The 21351-nt window shown below is 37.6% G+C and overlaps 1 protein-coding gene and 1 pseudogene across 1 annotated transcript in view; both read left to right on the plus strand.

Annotated features, from left to right (window-relative positions):
• The window catches only part of Dnajc1 (DnaJ heat shock protein family (Hsp40) member C1), a 222567-nt gene extending 201631 nt beyond the window's left edge, over positions 1-20936 (plus strand). Inside the window, exons 10-12 of the mRNA XM_046423045.2 lie at positions 4920-4968; positions 17887-18308; positions 20720-20936. Of these exons, the coding sequence (XP_046279001.1) occupies positions 4920-4968; positions 17887-18308; positions 20720-20788 (540 nt within the window). The 3' untranslated portion in view covers positions 20789-20936. The remainder of the gene's footprint in view (positions 1-4919; positions 4969-17886; positions 18309-20719) is intronic.
• On the plus strand, positions 7746-17880 carry LOC131423341 (dynactin subunit 4-like; annotated as a pseudogene).
• Positions 20937-21351: the final 415 nt, after the last annotated feature.

Consider the following 21351-nt stretch of genomic DNA (forward strand, 5'->3'; position numbering starts at 1 on the left):
ATCAAAGTAAATGGAAAATATCCCATGTTCAGGAATTACTTTTTTCCTTTTGACATGAGGTCTCACTGTGTTACCCAAGCTGGCCTCAAACTCCTGGGCTTATATGATCCTCCTACCTCAGCCTTCTGAGTAACTGAGCTACAGGTACAAAAAGCTGATGGGGTAGCTTAATAGTGGAATGCTCTTGGGTTCAATTCCCAGTATGGGGGTTGGGCCCAAAATATTAAAAATTAAATACATTCAGTTCTCATCAAAATTTAAAATGTTTGTGCCTCAAGTAATACCATCAAGAAAGTAAAAAGACAAGCTGGACACAGTTGTGCAAACTTATAATTCCTGCAACTTGGAAGACTGAGGCAGAAGGATCCCAAGTTTAAGACCAGCCTCAGCAACTTAGACTCTGTCTCAAAATAAAAAAGGGTTAGTAATATAGCTAAGTGGTAAAGCACCCCTGGGTTCAAACCCCAGTACTTCCTGCCCCCCCCCAAAAAAAAACCCACATGTAAAAAGATAACCCCCTAATGAATGGGAGAATGTACTCTGCATCTTATATATGATAAAATATGTGTACTCAGAATATATTTTTAAAAATTTATAACTCAATAACAAATAACCCAAATAAACAATGGATACAGGAGATGAATAGATGTTCTTCCAGTGAAAATACATGTCCAATTGAACATGGCCAGGTACAATAACACATACCTATTGATAGCTGCATTATTCATAATAGCTAAAGGATAGAAACAACATAAATATCTACTAACTGATGAATGGATAGACAAAATGAGGTATATCTATACAACAGAATGTCACTCAGGGAAAAAGGAAATACTGTTACATACCACAACTCTAGTGAATTTTGAAAACATTATGCAAAGTAAAAAGAGCCAGTACAAAAAGCACATGTTATATGATTCCATTCATATGAAAGTCCAGAATAGAGAAATCTATAGAGACAGAAAGTAGTTTAATGTTTGATTAGCATTTGGTGGGGAATGGGTTGGGTTAAGGGATGGGGATGAATAGCTAAAGGGTCTGTATTTCTTTTTGAGGTGATAAAAATGTTCTGTAATTGACTATACATATCTGTAAATATACTAAAAAACATTGAATTGCATACTTTAAGTGAGAAAACTAGATGAATTATATATTAAAGAATTTTTTAAAGGGCGAGAGCTTTGTGTAATATTCTGGAGTAATCTCAAAAATATTTGTTAATAAAACAAGATGCAAGAAAAATTATCCCACAGCCTATATGTGTTTATAATTGCATGAATCTAAAATGGGTTAAAATTTATAGAACTATACAACAAAAAAGAAAAAAGGCAATGTTTTGTATGATAATGTTTTTAAAAATTAAATCTTGCCAGGCACAGTGTTACACACATATAATTCCAGTGACTCAGGAGGCTGAGGCAGGAGTATCACAAGTTCAAGGCCAATCTCAGCATCTAAGCAAGGCCCTAAACAACTTAGTAAGGTCCTGTTTAAAAATAAAAAATAAAAGCACTGGGGATGTGGTCAAGTGGGAAAGCATATCTGGGTTCAAACCCTGGTACCAAAAACATAAACAAAAATTTTTTAAAATATGTAACATCAATTGAGAGAACAAGGATTAATTGTAATGAGAGTTGAATGTCATGATGGTGGACATCAGAGAAGTGTTCGAGAAGAAAGGCACATTTGAAAGTACCTTGAAGGGTGGTTTGGCTCTAGACAAACACATACTTATGGAGAGCTTTGATGAAGGAAGGAAAGACATTTCAGATGATGTTGATGATGGTTGCCCTGAGTTTTTCTGACATCTGGGACAGCATTAATGATTTGGTTCTCCTGAACTAAAAGATACAAACAGGAAAGAGAATGAAATTGTAGTGCGAATTCCTTTGCCTGTTAGGCTCAGAATTGAACACTATTATATAATCAATGATTAGCCTAATCCAGACTGATATAGGCGGTGAGACTAGTACAGGAGAAAGGAGGGAACTGGTGAGGTTGCTATAGTGAAGAACTTGGCAATGGGTTAAGAGGGAGAAAAAAATCTAAAAATTGACTCAGGATTTGATCTTATGTGAATGGAATGACAGTACTATTAAGAAGAGGAGGAGGAATATAGAAGTTATTTTGGAGAGAAGTTGGTGAGTTTAGTTTGGGTTTTGTTTAGTCTAAGGAGCTAATAGATCTATAAATGAGAAATTTAGTGGCAGTTAGAGAGAAGCTATGTAGTAGAGGACAAAGAGTACTTGACCTATTTGTCCATAAATGAGGCATTTTTTTTTTCAAAAGGACATGTGTTAGAATGATTGAGAGCAAAGATTTTAGATCTTTACTTTCCTGGGTTCAACCTTGGACTTTATTTATTTTCTTCAGGCTTCAGATTTTGTAAAGTGGGGATAAGAATTCTAAACCTACTTAATATGGCTGCTGTGAACAATTGGTATATACACATACACATGTGCAGCTCTTATTTAGAACACAACATGGCACATAGGTCCTTTTCAGATCCAATAATCCATGTTACATGGTTAATTTCTGTGAGATTGGCATTCAAAAGTAGTGGGCAGGACCAGAGACAAAGGTTAATAATTTATTTTCTAAGATATTGTTAAATAGATAGAATGAGATAATAAAGGAGAAAATGGGAAGAACTATAAAATGGCAAGAACTGGATGTTAAGGAAATTATATTAGAGAACAAGGGGCAGGAGTATGTAGGAGGAGCCTGTGATGGAAGAGAGAGAAGAAAAGCTAGGAGAAACTCTCATGAAAGCCAAGTGGAATAGAGAAAAAAACAAGATCAAGGGAACATTGTCTTAGAGTAGAGCCTATTTAAGCTAAATATGAAGGTTTATGGGATGTAACTGGCAGACCAGGAGAAGATGAAGATAAAAGCAAAGGAAATTTAATTTATGGGACACAGTCCTATGAGGATTCAAGTGACATCTTTAGCTTAAGAAGAAGAAAGATATTTTTTTTCTTTGATTTGGACTTAAAGAAGGGAAGGATATGTGATAGTGCAATCAAATTTTGAATTGGAAAATTTGGAAGTCAAGGACACTCATGTTGAGTAACTTCAATTTGTTTCTATTAAATAGGAAGCAAGGTCATCTGTGGAGAGAGAAGGTTGAGAATGAAATTGTTTCTAAGCAACATTAAATGTTTTCTCTATTTCTGCCCTTTGTATGAATGGAAAATGATTTATTTCGATTATAATAGGAGTATTTGCTGAATCTTTAACATCTGCTAGGTATTATGCTAAGAGCTTGTTTAAAACTTAAAACACCCATAAGACACAAGTGGTATTAGAAATATGATCCACATATTAGAGTAGGTACTACACATGACAAAGAAAAGATAATGTTGCTCGAATTTATCCAGCTGATAAAAGTGGAACCAAGTTTGAGTACCAGTCTACCCACCTAACTTGAAGTCCTTAACAATCATACTTTCTGAGGTTTTATTTTCAAATTTTATTAAGTGAAATATGTTGGTTCAACAATATATGTGGATTAAGGGGCTGGGTTGTGACTCAGTGGTAGAGAGCACTTGCCTCTCACATGTGAGGCCATGGGTTCCATCCTCAACACCACATAAAAATAAGTAAACAAAATAAAAAAAGAATATTGTGTGGATTAATAGAATAGAAAAGCTTAAAAAATTGTCCATGTATACAATAGAATATTACTTTAATAACATTTTAAATTGAGAAAAGCTATCTTGTTAGAGATGTATTGGGGCAAATAACTTCATTTAAAATTTTTAATTTGGGCTCAGTTTTTTAAAAAATATATCATAGAAATCAGAATAGCAGTTATTCATGGCAGAGTAGAAAGAGGACTTTCTGGAGTAATAAGAATGTTCTATAATTCAATTGGGAAATTTTTGACGAAGATCTATTTTTTAAAGAAAGTTGTTGAATTGTACATATAAAATCATATGCTCTGTAAATTTTTATCTCTTTAAAAGGGGAAAATATATATATGGAAATATATGTGTGTGTGTGTGTGTGTGTGTGTGTGTGTGTGGAGAGAGAGAGAGAGAGAGAGAGAGAGAGAGAACTATATATAGAAAGAGAGAGCTCCAAGGCATTATCAAATGAAAAAAGCAAACTAGAGAATGAAACATACAATATGGTACATTGTTTAAAATGTAAAGTAGAAAAGAATTACCACTAAATAAAACTACTTTTGTGAATCCACACTCAGATGTAAATTAATCATGATTTTTGGATCCAACTGCCCCACACCACCAAAAGATTGTTCCTCTAACATCACTGTCAAAGTTATATTATCTTAGGGTTTCTTTCTGGGATACATAGAATTTTACATTGTGAGATCATTAGTATAAATGATGACTACTGTAGTCACTGATATGACATTCCTCAATTTCTGGAAGTCTAACTAAGAAAAGAAAAACAAGAAGAAGAATGAAAGGAAGAGATGAAAATGACCCACTTGTATTTACTCTACCATTGAGAGACATCTTCAGTCCTTTTTTTATTTTGAAACAGGGTCTTGCTAAATTGCCAAGGCTGGCCTCAAACTTAAAGTCCTCTTTCCTCAGCCTCCCTAGAAGATAGGATTACAAGCTTGCACCACTATTCCCAACAAAAGTAGCATGTTTTAAGAGGCAGTCTAGTGTAATAGAACTGTCATTCAGAGGTAGTGAGATGATTTGAGTTCTTCTGATTTTTCTACTGAATGGATGGATATTTGGGGTCAAGCCATTTAATCTCTCTGGGCCTCAGTTTCCCCAGTTGGTTAAATAAATGCATTGGACTGATTGATGGCTGAGTGTCTTCTAGGCCTAAGATACAATGAACCCTGGCTGTTCACATGAACTTGACATGAAATAGGCCACTCAACTTACAAGGCACATGGAAAGTAAGGTATTTTGCTTTTCTTGTTTTTGAAACAGGTGACAACCAAAGCCAAGCAACTGAAAGATTCAGTTACCTGCTCTCCAGGTGAGTTATAGAACCCACCTTATCTCACTAATATATAGTGGTTTCTTCAAAATAAATCATTTCTTATACTTCTTCAAATACAAGGGTATGATAAGTTTTGCCCAATGAACTCTTGTCGGTCTTAACTCTGAAAAAATTGCAGGCACCAACAAGCCAATTCTGCCCTGTATATATAGTTGATGCTAAGAAGATATATTTAATAAGTTTAAAGAATTATACAAATCTTGTTCTTCTCTAGTATCTGTGGGACAGGGAACACAGTAGAGCACCTATCTGCCCATTACACAAATTCACCATTCAACATTTCCCCACACTGTCCACCACAACACACATCAGCATTACCCTTAGGAATGGATAAGCAGCTTTCCTGAGAATTTGTGTTTTTCAAAATTCTGTGTCCTCCAAGATTAACTGGAATTTTATTAGAATCTCTATACTCTGCTTGGAACCAGGAAGAAGGTCCCTTCTAAATCTTCCCATCTACCTCAAATATAGGTTCTAGAAAGAGTAATGCAGACAAGCCAGGTATTAGCAAACCCTAAGATCTCCAGATCACCCCCAAAAGGATTCCACTTGGTGCTTTCCTGGAAAAGGACAAATGTCCTTTTCCAGGTTCCTTTTCTACCAGTGAAGTTATTGGTTTGGACCATGAGGCAGAGCTAGGCTCTAGATGTTGTGTGAGAACAGTCTGCCTGCAAGACGGTCTCCAACAATGTGTTCTTGAAAAGCACTGCAGCTTACAGTAAGCAGCAGACACAGATCTTTCTAGATCATTGCTGGAGGGGCAAGTATAATGAAGACAACAAGAAGTATGTAGTTGAACATTTAAGGAAGCTCTGAGGTGATACCTGCGATTGGGAGAAGAGTATGTTCGCCCTTTAGTGTCAGTGGCACCAGAGGCAGCTTCATGCAGTGACTAGAACCTATGTGTGTGACTCACAGAGAGGGAAAAAAGTAAAACCTATGTGATATTTGGCCATATCCAAATACAGCTCTTTAAAAGTAGGTCTCAATCACAAGTATATTTACTGAACTCTGTATTTTATTTTCTAAGAGCCTTTAAAGATCCAAAGAATTAAATCTGGGTGCAGTGGCCTGCACCTGTAATCTCAGCGTCTCAGGAGACTGAGGCAGAAGGATCACAAATTCAAAGCCAACCTCAGCAATTTAGTGAGAACCTGTCTCTAAATTAAAATGTTAAAAAGGGGCTGTGGATGTGGTTTAGTAGTTAAGTGCCCTGTAGGTTCAATTCCCAGTACAAAAAAAAAAAAAAAATCCAAAGAATTTTGAAATTAAAATATTTCTTTTTATTTTTGTTCACTATTTTAAATATTTCCCCATAAAACTGTGCTTTCTGAAATATTAGAAAATCTGAACTTGTTTCCAAAGATTTTGTGAATGCCTTTCAAAGACTTTGATGTAGAAAAGTTCAGAGAAATAAAGCTGGCTGATTAGACCACAAGGTAGAAATAACCATCTACTATAGGTCAAAAACACAATCCATTCAAGTATTTGGACTTTTCTTATTAGAGTTGCTATAGTGAACATAGAAAAAAATGCCCATTAGTAGAAACTCAAAAAAATAAAAATAAACGAAAGGAAGAAAATAAAAATCACATGTAACCTATCCATTGGTGTTATTTCTTCAGAATTTTATGTCATATTTTATGAGAATGTGACCATAACACAATGGCTTTGTATTTTTTTCACTCCATATGCCATATTTCTGTATCATCATTTTAATGACTACATAGTAGTCCATAATATAATTGCATCATAGTTTATTTAACAAGTTCTTATTATTGGACACTTTGGCTCTTTACTCTCTTGTGAAGAGAAGGGGTGAGGGTCTCACTATGTTGATCAGGCTCAAACTCTTGATCTCAAGCAGTTGTCTTGCCTCAACCTTCCAAGTATCTGGGATTGCAGGTTCATGCCACTATGCCTGGCTTACCTTTTTATTATTTAAAAAAAAATTTATGAAGTAATTATCTCCAGTTTACATAGGCAAAATGATCCTTTGGAGTATAGGAAGACTAAATTAAGATTTTTACCAATATTGGGGTGGGGGGAGCAGATACTAGGGATAGACCCCAGGGTACTATACCACTGAGCTACATACCCATTTATTTTTTGTTTTTTATTTTGAGACAGGGTCTTGCTAAATTTCTGAGACTGGCCTTGAACTTGCAGTCCTGCCTCAGCCTCCCAACTGCTGGGATTACACGCATGTGCCACCAAACCTGGCTTCTACCTATTTTTATTTTTATATTAAAACAGTGAGAAGGGAATTGTGTGTGTGTGTGTGTGTGTGTATATATATATATATATAAACAGCACTATTTACTGTGTCCATTATAAAATGGTACTGCTACAGAGGACACTGAAATTTCCTAAAGGAAGAATGGAAATTCCACAGTGCTAACAGGTTGGGGTGGCCTTATCACTCATCCTTTCACTTTCAAATATTACAAGAAAATATCTCATCAAGTGGAGATAGTACTAGAATCTCAGGGATACTTTTTAGTAAGATGGAGAGTAACAATGTGATTATTTTATATTAAACAGTCTTCCTAATATTTTAACAAAGTGCTTTAAAAAGATACTGAATTTAAATTTTATATTTTTCATCAAAAAATGTTAATTTGGTGACAGATATTAAAATAGTTGCTTTATTATTAGTTGGTTGGGTTTTTTTGTTTGTTTTGTTTTTTTTCGTGTGTGTGTGTGTGTGGCCAAAATTATGTGACATATAAAAACTCTCATTTTTACAGATTAAAAAATGTCTTTTGGCATGATGGCACGTGCCTATAATCCCAATCACTCTGGCAGCTGAGGCCTGAAAGATCTCAAGTTCAAGGCCAGCCCTCAACAACGTAGTGAGCCATAATAATAATAATAATAAATTAATGAAAATGTTCAAAGTACAATTTTAACCTGTAAATTCTTCAAACAAAGCTCATCTTGGTAAATATAAGTATATAACACTTTCCATTTAGTTTACAAAACAATTGGTTTAAGGAAAATTTCTATGAAAATCCCTATAATTTGGATTGCAAAATGAATATTACAGTCAAGTAAGAAGAGCCAATAGTATGCTACACTGCATACACTATATGATGTATGATGATCATTAAAAATCAGATACCAGGTCTCTGGTTGTTGTTTGGTAGTAGAGTGCTTGCCTGGTGTGTATGAGGCATTGGATTTGATTCTCAGCAACATATAAATAAATAAATAAAGGTCCATTGACAACTAAAACATACAGGTAGTAAGGTTACTTCAAGAAAGAGAGATTCTGAAAAAAAAAAATCAGAAATCCTTGAAATGAAGGAAACAATAAACCAAATAAAAAAACGCAATAGAAAGCATCACCAAAAGACTAGATCACTTGGAAGACAGAACATCAGAAAATGAAGACAAAGTATACAGTCTTGAAAATAAAGTTAACCACACAGTGAAGATGGTATGAAACCATGAACAGAACATCCAAGAATTGTGGGACAGCATCAAAAGATCAAATCTAAGATTTACTGGGATACAGGAAGGCACAGAGATTCAAATTCAAAGGAATGCACAATCTCTTCAATGAAATAATATCAGAAAATTTCCCAAACATGAAGAATGAATTGGAAAATCAAATACAAGGCACTTACAGGACACCAAATGTACAAAATTACAACAGATCCACATTATAATGAAAATGCCTAGCACACAGAAAAATGATAGAATCTTAAAGGCCATAGAAGAATGAGATCACATATAGAGGGAGATCAATTTATATCTCAGCAGATTTTTCAACCCAGACCCTCAAAGCCAGGAGATCCTGGAAGAACACATACCAGGCTCTGAAAGAAAATGGATGCCAACCAAGAATCACATCCAGCAAAATTAAGCTTCAGATTTGATGGCAAAATAAAAATCTTTCATGATAAACAAAAGTTAAAAGAATTGACAGTGAGAAAGCCTGAGAGAGCATCCTTAGCAAAATATTTTAGGAGGAGGAAATGAAAAACAGTGAAAATCAGCAAAGGGAGGAACTACACTAAAGGAAAAGCCAATCAAACTAGAAACCAAGTCAAGTTAAAAGACAAAAATAAACCAAAATTTCTGGGAAAATGATTCATATTTCAATAATAACCCTGAATGTGAATGGCCTAACCTCATCAATTAAAAGACATAGACTGACAGATTGGATTTTTTAAGAGACCCAACAATATGCTGCCTTCAAGAGATTCATCTCACAGGAAAAGACATACACAGACTGAAGGTGAAAGGGTGGGAAAAATATACCACTCACATGGACCATGTAAACAAGCATCAGATAAAGTGGACTTCAAACCAAAACTAGTGAAAATGGATAAAGAAGGACATTTCATACTGCTTAAGGGATTCATACATCAATAAGACATAACAATCATAAGTATCTATGCCCAAAACAATGGGGCATCTACGTATGTCAAACAAACCCTTCTCAAACACAAGAACCAAATAGACCACAGCACAGTAATATTGGGTGACTTTAATACACCTCTCTCACCACTGGATACATCTTCCAAACAAAAACTAAACAAAAAACCTATAGAACTCAATAATACAATCAATAATTTGGACTTAACAGACATATATAGAATATTCCATCAACAAGCAAATACACCTTCTTCTCAGCATCACATGGATCCTTCTTCAAAATATACCATATGTTATACCACAAAGCAAGTCTTAGCAAATACAAAAAAATAACGATACTACCCTGCATTTTATCTGACCATGATGGAATGAAATTATAAATCAATGATAATAAAAGTAGAAGCTACTCCAACACCTGGAGTCTAAAGTATACACTATTCAATGATGCATGAATAACAGAAGACATTTGGAGGAGATAAAAAAAATTATTTAGGGAGGAGATTAAAAAATTCTTAGAGGTAAATGAGAACTCCAATAAAACTTATCAAAATCTATGGGACACTATAAAGGCAGTACTAAGAGGAAAATTCATTGCCTTAAGCTCATTCATTAAAAGAATAAAAAGTCAACAAAAACAACCTGACATTACATCTCAAAGCCCTAGAAAAAGAACAAACCAACACCAAAAGTAGTCAGGAAATAATTAAAATCAGGACAGAAATCAATGAAATTGTAACGAAACAATTCAAAAAATTGACAAAACAAAAAGCTGGTTCTTTGAATAAATAAATAAAATTGACAAACCCTTAGCCACCCTAATGAAAAGAAGGAGGGAGAAAATTCAAATTACTAAAATTTGTGATGAAAAAGGAATATCAAGACAGACACTATTGAAGTACAGAGGACAATTAGAAACTGTTTTGAAAATTTATACTTTAGTAAAATAGAAAACCTCAAAGACCGACAAATTTCTAGAGGCATATGATAAACCCAAACTGAATCAAGAGAACATACACAATTTAAACAGATCGATTTCAAGCAAGGAAGTATAAACACCATCAAAAACCTACTAACCAAGAAAAGCCTGGGACCAGACGGATTCACAGCTGAGTGGTACAAGACCTACAAAGAAGAATTAATACAAATACTCCTCAAATTATTCCATGAATAGAAAAGGAGGTAACCTGTCCAAACTCATTCTACAAAGCTAGTATCATCCTGTTACCAAAACCAGGCAGAGACACATCAAGGAAACAAAATTTCAGACCAATATCCCTGATGAACATTGATGCACAAATTCTCAATAAAACTCTGGCAAATCACATACAAAAACATATTTAAAAAATAGTGCATCATGAGCAAGTGGGGTTCATTCCAGGGATGCAGGGTTGGTTCAACATATAGAAATCAATGAATATAATTCATCACATCAATAGACTTAGAGATAAGAATCATACAATTATATCAATTGATGCAGAGAAAGCATTTGACAAAATACAGCACCCTTTCATGTTTAAAACACTAGAAAAACTAGGGGTAGTAGGGACATACCTCAACATTGTAAAAGCTATCTATGCTAAACCTAAGGTCAACATCATTCTAAATGGAGAAAAATTGGAAGCATTCCCACTAAAAACTGGAACAAGACAGCGATGACCTCTTTCAACACTTATATTCAACATAGTCCTTGAAACTCTAGCCAGAGCAATTCAACAGAAGAAAGAAATTAAAGGGATACAAGTAGGAAAAGAAGAACTCAAACTATCATTATTTGCTGACGAAATGATTCTATACTTAGAGGATCCAAAAAACTCCACCATAAAACTTGTAGAATTAATAAATGAATTCAGCAAAGTAGCAGGATATAAAATCAATACCTATAAATCAAATGCATTTCTGTACATCAGTGATGAATCCTCTGAAAGAGAAGTTAGGAAAACTACCCCATCCACAATAACCTCAAAAAAAAAAAAGTTGATTTAATAAAAGAGGTGAAAGACCTCTACAAGGAAAACTACAGAACACTAAAGAAAGAAATTGAAGAAGACCTTATAAAATGAAAAGATCTCCCAGGCTCTTGGATAGGCAAAATTAATATTGTCAAAATGGCCATATTACCCAAAGCGCTATACAGATTCAATGCTATTCCAATTAAAATCCAATCGTTGGGCTAGGGTTGTGCCTAGCATGTGTGGGGCCCTGGGTTCGATCCTCAGCACCACATAAAAATAAATAAAATAAAGGTATCGTGTCCAATTGCAACTAAAAAATAAATATTAAAAAAAATCATAGTTCCTTATAGAAATAGAAAAAGCAATCATGAAATTCATTTGGAAAAATGAGAGACCCAGAATAGCTGAAGCAATCCTTAGCAAGAAATGTGAAACAGGAGGCATCACAATACCAGACCTTAAACTATACTACAAAGCTATAGTAACAATATTGGCATGGTATTGGCACCAAAATAGACATGTAGATCAATGGTACGGAATAGAAGACACAGAGGCAAACCCACATAAATACAGTTATCTCATATTAGACAAAGGCACCAAAAACGTACATTGGAGGAAAATAGCCTCTTCAACAAATGATGCTGGGAAAACTAGAAATCCATATGCAGCAAAATGAAATTAAGCCCCTATCTCTCACCATGCACAAAACTCAAAGTGGATCAAGGACCTAAGAATTAGATCAGAGACCCTGCTCCTAATAGAAGAAAAAGTAGGCTCAGATCTTCACCACATCATATTAGGCCCCGACTTCCTTAACAAGACTCCTAAAGCACAAGAAATAAAATCAGGAATTAATAAATGGGCTAGATTCAAACTAAAAAGCTGCTTCTTGGCAAAAGAAACAATCAAAGAGGTGAAGAGGGAGCCTACATTTGGGGAGCAAATTTTTGCCACACACACATCAGATAGAGCACTAATCTCCAAGATATATAAAGAACTCAAAAAAACAAACAACCCAATCAATAATTTGGGTTAAGGAACTGAACAGACACCTCTTGGAAGAAGATATACATTCAATCAACAAATATAAGAAAAAATGTTCAACATCTCTAGCAATTAGAGAAATGCAAATCAAAACTACTCTAAGATTTCATCTCACACCAGTCAGAATGGCAGTTATCAAGAATACAGACAACAATAAGTGTTGCCGAGGATGTGGGGGAAAAGGCACGCTTATACATTGCTGATGGGATTGCAAATTTGTTCAACCACTCTGGAAAGCAGTATGGAGATTCCTTAGAAAATTTAGAATGGAACCACCATTTGACCCAGCTATCCCATTTCTCAGTCTCTACCCATAGGACTTAAAATCAGCATACTGTAATAACACAGCCACATCTATGTTTATAGCAGCTCAGCTCACAATAGCTAAATTGTGGAACCAACCTAGGTGCTCTTTAATAGGTGAATGGTTAAAGAAACTGTGGTATAAATACACAAGGAAATATTACTGAACATTAAAAGAAAATAAAGGTTGGCTCCTCCTTCTCCAAGATGGCGTCCTTGCTGTAGTCTGAGCCGGTTCTCTATCTAGTCCAAGGAGAAAGGTTTGGGCCCGCTTTGGCAGCTCTGCTTCTGCCGCTATTGTAGCGAGCTGCAGTTGCTGGAATGTGTGTGTCACGAGGTGGACTCCCATTATTGTCCCAGTTGCTTAGAAAATATGCCATCAGCTGAAGCCAAACTAAAAAAAAAAAAAAAAATAGATGTGCCAACTGCTTTGACTGTCCTGGCTGCATGCACACACTATTTACCCGGGCAACAAGCATCTCCACACAGCTCCCAGATGACCCAGCCAAAAACCACCAAAACCACCATGAAGAAAGCCTATTACTTGGCCTATGGATTTTGTCACTGGACATCTAGAGATGTGGGCATGGCAGACAAATCTGTAGCTAGTGGTGGTTGGCAGGAACCAGAAAATCTTCACACACAATGGATGAACAAATTGATTGAATATTACCAGCAGCTTGTTCAGAAAGAGAAGGTTGAGTGAGATCGCAAGAAATTGGCACAACGTAGAAACTATATGCCTCTGGCTTTTTCGGACAAATATAGTCTTGGAACCAGGCTTCAGCTACCACAAGCTGGTGTATCCATCAGTATCCTTGCTGGGCTTTCCCTTAAAGAAGGAGAGGACCAGAAAGTGATAAAGATTGAGCCAACTCAGGCCATGGATGAAGTGAAACCTCTACCTGAAGACTATTACACAAGACCAATAAATTTAAAAGAGGTGACTACCCTTCAGCAGCGCCTCTTACAGCCTGACTTCCAACCAATTTGTGCTTCACAAGTCTATCCTTATCACAAACATCTTCTGATCAAATGATCCCTGCACTGCCAAAAAATGTGAACATAATTTGAGCAAGCCAGAATTTAATACAACATCTATCAAATTTAAAATCCAACTGGTTGCTGTCAATTATATTCCAGAAGTGAGAATCATGTCAATTCCCAATCTTCGCTACATGGAAGAGAGCCAGGTCCTTCTGCCCTTTACAAATCCTGTGGAAAACCTTACCCATGCGACTCTGTTTGAGTGTGAGAAGGGGGATCCTGATGATATCAATAGCACTGCTAAGGTGGTGGCGCCTCCCAAAGAGCTCATTTTAGCTGGCAAGGATGCAGCAGCAGAATATGATGAGTTGGCAGAACCCCAGGATTTTCAGGATGATCCTGACATTATAGCCTTCAGAAAGGCCAACAAAGTGGGCATTTTCATCAAAGTTACCCCCCAACGTGAGGAGGGTGAACTGACCGTGCCCTTCAAGATGAAGCATGATTTTAAAAACCTGGCAGCTCCAATCTGCCCCATTGAAGAAACTGACCAAAGCACAGAAGTCATCTGGCTCACCCAGCATGTGGAACTCAGCTTGGGCCTGCTTCTTCCTTAAAAGGTTACTTTGGTGGGCAGATTCCACCTGAGACAATGTCAACACAGACCTGTGTTAAAACATGGAAGCTCCTGCTTCATTAGGCTTTGTTTATCATGTTGTACCCATGCACTACTCGGTCCTCTTCCTAAGGGTAGGAGCACAAGCCAGGCATCAGGAACACAGGGTAACTGCTGTTCCTCTTGCTGTCACCTCTATTAACACCAGTCAATCTGTGTTTCCCTCACTGAGCCCTGCACATTGAATAACACAACATAGCTCCATCCCAGTAAAGGGGATGGCTGTTCCTCAAAGTGGTGTTAGATTTACCACCTGAGAAACTGACTATACTATCTCTTGATCTGATCTCACAAAGGATCACAATCTGACAGTTGAAACTTAACAGTGATAACCCAAAGGTGGACCTGCTATTAATGATCCAGCATTGGTCTCAATGTACCAGCTGCTTTCTGCATTCCAGTATATATCATCTAAAACATACCCCTTTATTTGCCAACATGGCTCTCATTTTGTTATAGATTTATGTTTAGCAAAAAAAATAGAATTGACATATTATCTTTAGTTTTGTGATGTTTGGAAAAACCTGTGAAATAAGGCATTCTCATTTACCCTCTTTCTAGATGAATATGGGACACTAATTTATGAGTTGCTTTTAATTTTTTCCCAGAACAATATGAAGCTTTTTCTTTTAAGAATGTGAAAGAAGCAAGGAATTACATGTCATATCAAGAAGGTAGCGAATTCCATTTGTTTTAAGTTTTGCCCCAATACCTAGGAATGAATGCTGCCACAGGACGCAGTCTTTGTTCTTACCCCTCATCCTCTCTTTTCTGCTCTGCCTTTTTAATTCAATAAATTTTTCTGAGTAAAAAAAAAAAAAAGAGAGAGAGAGAGAGAGAATAAAATTATGGCATTTGCAGGTAAATGGATGGAGTTGGAGAATATCATGCTAAGCGGAGTAAGCTAATCCCAAAAGAACCAAAGGCCAAATGTTCTCTCTGATAAGTGGATGCTGATCCATAATGGGAGGCAGGGGGCATAGGAAAAATGAAAGAACTTTGATTGGGCAAAGTGGAGGGAGCAGTGGGGAGGGTGCATAGGGGTAGGAAAGATGGTGGAATGAGATGGACATCATTACCCTACGTACATGTATGACTGCACATATGATGCGATGCTACATTGGGTACAACCAGAGAAATAAAGTTGTGCTGCAATTGTGTACAATGAATCAAAATACTTTCTACTGTCACATATACCTAATTAAAATAAATTAATTAATTAAAAAAATCAGACACCAAAATAAACAGAATTTGGAACTAACCTGCTAACTTAGTATTTTACCCAATATTAAACAACTTTTCAGTCTCTTTGTTTTTAATATTAATAATATTTTCATAGTGATGTTTTGTTTCACTTAGTGTTTTTAGGGCTGGGTATGGTGGCCCATACCTCAACTCAGGAGGATTGCAAGTTCAAGGCCAGCCTCAGCAATTTAGCAAGACCCTAAACATTTTAGTAAGACCCTGTCTCAAGTTAAAAAATAAAAATAATAATAAAATATATAATAAAAATAAAAATAGCTAGGTGAAGTAGCACTGTCTTCAATCCCCAGTACCAAAGAAAAACAAACACCAACCAAAAAAAAAGTGGGGATGTTGCTTAGTGGTAAAAGGCCACTGGGTTCAATTCCTAGTAACCCCATACACACAGATTTTTTTAATGTTTAAATTTTATTTATTTATTTATTTAGGTATTGGTGATTGATTACCATTGTGCTACATCCCCAGCCTTTTTTTACTTTTTATTTTGAGACAGGTTCTGGCAAAGTTGCTGAGGTCATGGTCTCCAACTTTTCCTCAGCCTCCGAGTCACTGGAATTACAGGTGTGTACCACCACACCCAGCCTCAAATAAAACTTCTTGACAAATAATAAAAGTTACTTCAAATAGAATTTTTTTAAAACATTTTTAAAATTTTAGATAACTGTTGTTTCTCATTTTTATCTTTAAATTTATTTTATTTTGTGGGTGTGCTTCATTATGAACATTTATAATATATTAATATAATTTATGAATAAGTAAATATTATATGTTAGAATTATATATTCAAAAGTGTTCTTCTGATAGAACACGTGATCAAAAAGTATGAAGCTCATGCTTGAGAAATGCTGTTTGTTTGTAGCATTCAACACCAGACAAGGACCAACCAGATATCTATCTGTAAAGCGTTATTTCAGTCAATCATGACAGATCCACTCATAGCCACTAAAAATGATGTGTACTGCCACAGACACAAAGAGGGGGAAGCAAAGACAGATGCACAGTGTGTGCTTTACTGGTTTCTTTCTAGACATTTGTACACTCAACACACATACACTCTATCTCACACCCCAATCCTTTATTGCCTTGGAAGAAGGAGCCTGGGAACCCAGAGAGCTTACACTATTTGAATATTTTTATTACATGCAGAATTTCCTTTTATTTTAAAAAAGCTGACCCCCCCCAAAAAAAGAAAGAAACCATCACTTCAAAATGTGAGATAAGTAAAATACTGCCTCTTAATAGCTAGATATTCTGTACATACATAATTATTTCCTTAGGAGAACCTCCTCTAAATAAAATAGTCATTATGTAAACATATTTCAAGGTTTACCTACATTTGACAAACTGTCCTCCAGAAAGATTTATCCTTATTGTCTGATATTCTAACCACTAGCCAGTTAGAGCTATTTGAAATTAAAGTTTAAATTAATTTGAATTAAGTAAATTTTATTTATTTATTTATTTGTTTATTTCAGTGGTGGGGATTAGACCCAGGGGCTCTCACATGTTCTGCAAGCACACTACCACCAAGCCACATCCTCAGTCCCCAGAATTAAGTAAAATCACAAACACTTCCTGGACTAGCTTATTAAGTATTTAATAGCAACACAGAATGTTTTACTAAAAGCCCAGGGATAAGACCAGTTTCTGCTCTCACTACCAGCACATGAATGCACCTGTTTTTCTGCATCTTTACCAGTACTGAACATTGTCATACTTTCTTGTCTTTGTCAATTTAATAATTGAAAGATGAAGTTTGTTGCTTCAATTTGCATACCCCAAACATTTATAAGCTATTTGCATTTCTTCCTTTGTTAACTTTTTAGTAAAAATTTTCTATGTTTAAGAATTCCTCTAATAGCTACAGAATAATTTACTCATGTGCATGCCAGAGACAGCATAGTATAAATCTTGCCTGATTTGTTTTAGTTATGCTAACAGATATAATGAAAATGCTGGAGTATAAAGAATGTCCTTCCTTACCTAATATCACATTGTCCCTTTGCAGAGAGATCCTTGTGTTCTTTGATCATATTTATATATCTAGTATCCCTCAGAGGAAAGAAATCAGACAAAAGTGGGTCCAAATCCCACCTCCTCTGCTTTCTGAGATTTTCCTGTAAAATTAAAATAACAATACCTATCTTTCTAGATTAGTATGAAAAATATAAGGTATGCAGAATGTCTAGCCCACTGCCCCATGTGTGGCAGACAGCTCCTGTTTTCATTGTTGCCTGGGTTTACCTTGCCTAGTCATCTGTGTGCTGTGGCCTTCTTTCCTAGGGATGGTCAGACTCTCTGAACTTAGATCTACAGTTCACAATTCTAGGCCCATCAAGACAGCCACCACCTTGCCAGATGACATCATCACCCAGCGAGAAGATGCAGGAAGGGCAGTGGAGGAGGAAGAGCAGGAAGCAGACACTGAAATCCGGCCTCGGAGGAGGAAAGCAGCCAGGCTGCTCGAGGCAGTAACAAAGGTTGAGCCAGAGAAGTGTAGAGGAAAGAGGCAGAAGGACTTTGACATATCAGAACAAAATGAATCCAGTGATGAGGAGAGCCAGAAAAAAGAGAGAACTCATGCTACAGAGGAGCCATGGACTCAGAATCAGCAGAAGCTTCTGGAAATGGCATTACAGCAGTATCCAAAAGGGGCCTCTGACCGTTGGGACAAAATAGCCAAATGTGTCCCAGCTAAGAGCAAGGTAAGTGAATGGGGAGAAAGGTGACTGTATGCTGGTACAGAGTCCCACCAACGTGGCTACAGTCCCTGTACCTACTTCATTTGTCACACACAAATCTGTCATCAGCTGTCCGTCTGCTCTCATATTTGCCAGTTATCTTCCAGCATATTTTTTCCTTAACATATGAATCTGTGTGATCATTTGATTGGTGGGTGTAAGTGAGGTCAAGAAGCTAAAAATTTAGTTATTATACAGACTAGCTGATTTTTCCCAGAGAAGATTCCATTTTTGGAACATTCACTTCACCTCTACAATATGCCAGGCTCCTTGAGAGTTTGCTCTACTCAGTCAGGCAGTTGAAAGAAGCATGAACTGGCGCGAGCATCATCCTCACCACAGAAGCAGCAGCCAGCCAGCAGGCCATGGTTGGAAGTGGGATGGGTCATAAAATGACAAGGCCCTCTTTGCTCTGTAAAAGGCTTAAAACCAAAGGGACCCGTGGGGTAGAACTACCTTGCTATTATCAAGATAACCATCAGTTCTGTGATGTGAATTTGGACCTGGTTGTAGCACCTGGCCACCCCCAGGCTCTAAGGCAGGACTCTCTTGGGTGGGGTCAGTGTAGGACTGACATTTAGGTCTTGACCTGCCCTCTGTAACCTGGGCTGTTTATAATTGACTTCTTTCCTGTTTACAGCTCTTAGTATCTGCTAAAGTGCACCTGCAGGTCATTCTCAAATAAAATCTCAGAAGAGAAGAAGGGTTGTCTCCTACAGAGAGCCAGCCCCTGCCCCAGGCTCGGTGCTCTCCCTGCTTGGGATCTGACAGTTTGGAGCTATAGAGCTTCAGGGTGTGATCTTTTCAACATGCCCTTTCCCGCCACACTCGTCTCCTGGAGTTCTCACAGTCTGAGGCATCAGGAATGCCAGAAATCAAAAGAACCAATCTCTAGTGCCTTCTGTGCCTATCACTTAGTAGCTTCTGGGCATACTGATGCTCATTTACATTCTTATTTTTTTTTTAATTGGAAAAAATCTAGCTTGTGGCCATGCATGTCCCTGAGTGCACAGGTCTAGTTATCTATCACCTACTTTAAGATGATGAAGTTGAGAGTTCCTGGGGAGAAAAATAAACCATTAGCAGTTGATCTATTTGGGAAGCACAGATTCTCCTACTCTCTCCAACTGGTTTGCCAGAAGTAATTATTTCCCCTGAGTTTCATTCGCGTCAGTCAGGACACCAGCATTTTTATGTGTAATGAATTGGCAATGGCTGGAAATAAAGGAGCTGGAACTGTGGATTCCTTGGGACAGAACACTCAGAAACCCATTGCCTAGGGGTTTGGAAGTGTCCTGTTTTCAGCCAGGAAAGGGCAGGGTTCCCATAAGCCTTGACTTGAGGAGCGGGTCCCGGAGCAGCTGCGCCCAGCCTGGCTGTGGAGGCTCCTGCCAGCCCTCTCATGGGGATGTAGGGCGCCTGGGCGGAGCCTTGCCACCTCTCAGCTCAGCACTTGGGCTAATGTGTTCAGACTTAGGTTGGTTCCATACACTGGGCAGCTAGGAACACATGGCTGCTGAGGAAACACTGATATTTTTAAAGACCATAGGTGAGTGGTCTTTGCAGATGCAGGAAGGGCACTTCCTGGAAGATGCTTGTGCACTACGGCCATGTTGCAGGCCTCAGAAAGGAATGTCCACAACACCTCATAAAGTCACCTGCTCTAGACAGAATTACTTACCCAGTCCCTGGCTCAACAAAGGCTAGTGTTGTTTGAACAGAAACAGAATGAATTCTGGAAAGTACCTGGAGATCAATGTGAGAATTCTGAAGCCCCTGCCCACCATCACCCCCTCCCTGCTTTAATCCCACCGAAGGTACAACACCTCCAGGCAGCTGAGCCAAGGCAGCAGGATAGAGCATTCCACATATTCCAGAGCTCCCTGCAGGCCAGTGTCCTGGGGACGGGCTGATGTGGCCCACCCAGGAAGGTTTCAGAGGCCCCCAGGGAGAGGTAGACACAAATGAGAGTAATATTGTGGCTGCTGGGTCTCTAGTTTCTTGGTTTCTCTGAAGTGGCAGGTGATATCAGTGGAATGTAACATAATAGCTGTCCTTAGCAAGTCGAACCTGGTAAAGAGAATACTCCTCACAAACAGCTGCCCTGGGCTCTCACCCCTTGGTTAGCACTTTCACCTTGGGCACGCTTGCTTCCACCAGTTCCTCCTTCACCTGTCCAATGCGGCTAACCAGGTCTGCCTTGTGCCAAGCTGGGCCTGCCCAGGAAATCCAGAAGGGGCCGGGACAAGGCCATGGACACAAGGCCACCTAACTAGCACTGGGCATAGGCCAATGCCCAGGCCGCACCCTGCTGGTGCAGCTGCACACACAGGAACAGGTTGTAACTGTTCCACCTCTTCTTTTCCTTCCTACAGGAAGACTGCATCGCTAGGTACAAGCTGCTGGTTGAACTGGTCCAAAAGAAAAAACAAGCTAAAAGCTGAATGTTCTGGAAGATGATATTCACGTTCATTTTCCAAAATGAGTATTTCAAAAATCTTATGCAGAAATTTGCATTTTGTACCTCAGTATTTCTATACGTCACGTGCCTTAGTAAAAAATAAATAAATAAATAATAGATGTTGTGCTGCATTGTTTAAACAAATCCTGTGTTAAGGGGAGAAAAGAATTTGGGTATTTAACAGATTATTTCTCCTCCCTGCAAAGTTTACTTTTGTGGGAATGTTTCAAAAACTATGTTTTAGCAACCAGGCATACATGTTGTTAAAGGAACATAAACATGAACTAATGTGTAAGAATTCAAATTTAATGTGTTTCTCTAAAAGGCATAACATTTAAGCTAGGCGCATGACTATAATCCCAGCAGTTTAGGAGCTGAGGCAGGAGGAGCGCAAGTTTAAGGCCAGCCTCAGCAACTTAGTAAGACCCTAAGCAACTTAGTGAGACCCTGTCTCAAAATGAAAAATAAGGGCTAGGGAGGTGGCTCAAGGGTAAAGTGCCCCTGGGTTTGATCTCCAGTACCAAAAAAAAAAAGTGTGTGTGTGTA

Source organism: Marmota monax, unplaced genomic scaffold (genome assembly GCF_021218885.2).
Source record: "Marmota monax isolate L192 unplaced genomic scaffold, Marmota_monax_Labrador192_F-V1.1 WCK01_AAM20220418_F8-fsc00098, whole genome shotgun sequence".
Lineage (NCBI taxonomy): Eukaryota > Metazoa > Chordata > Mammalia > Rodentia > Sciuridae > Marmota > Marmota monax.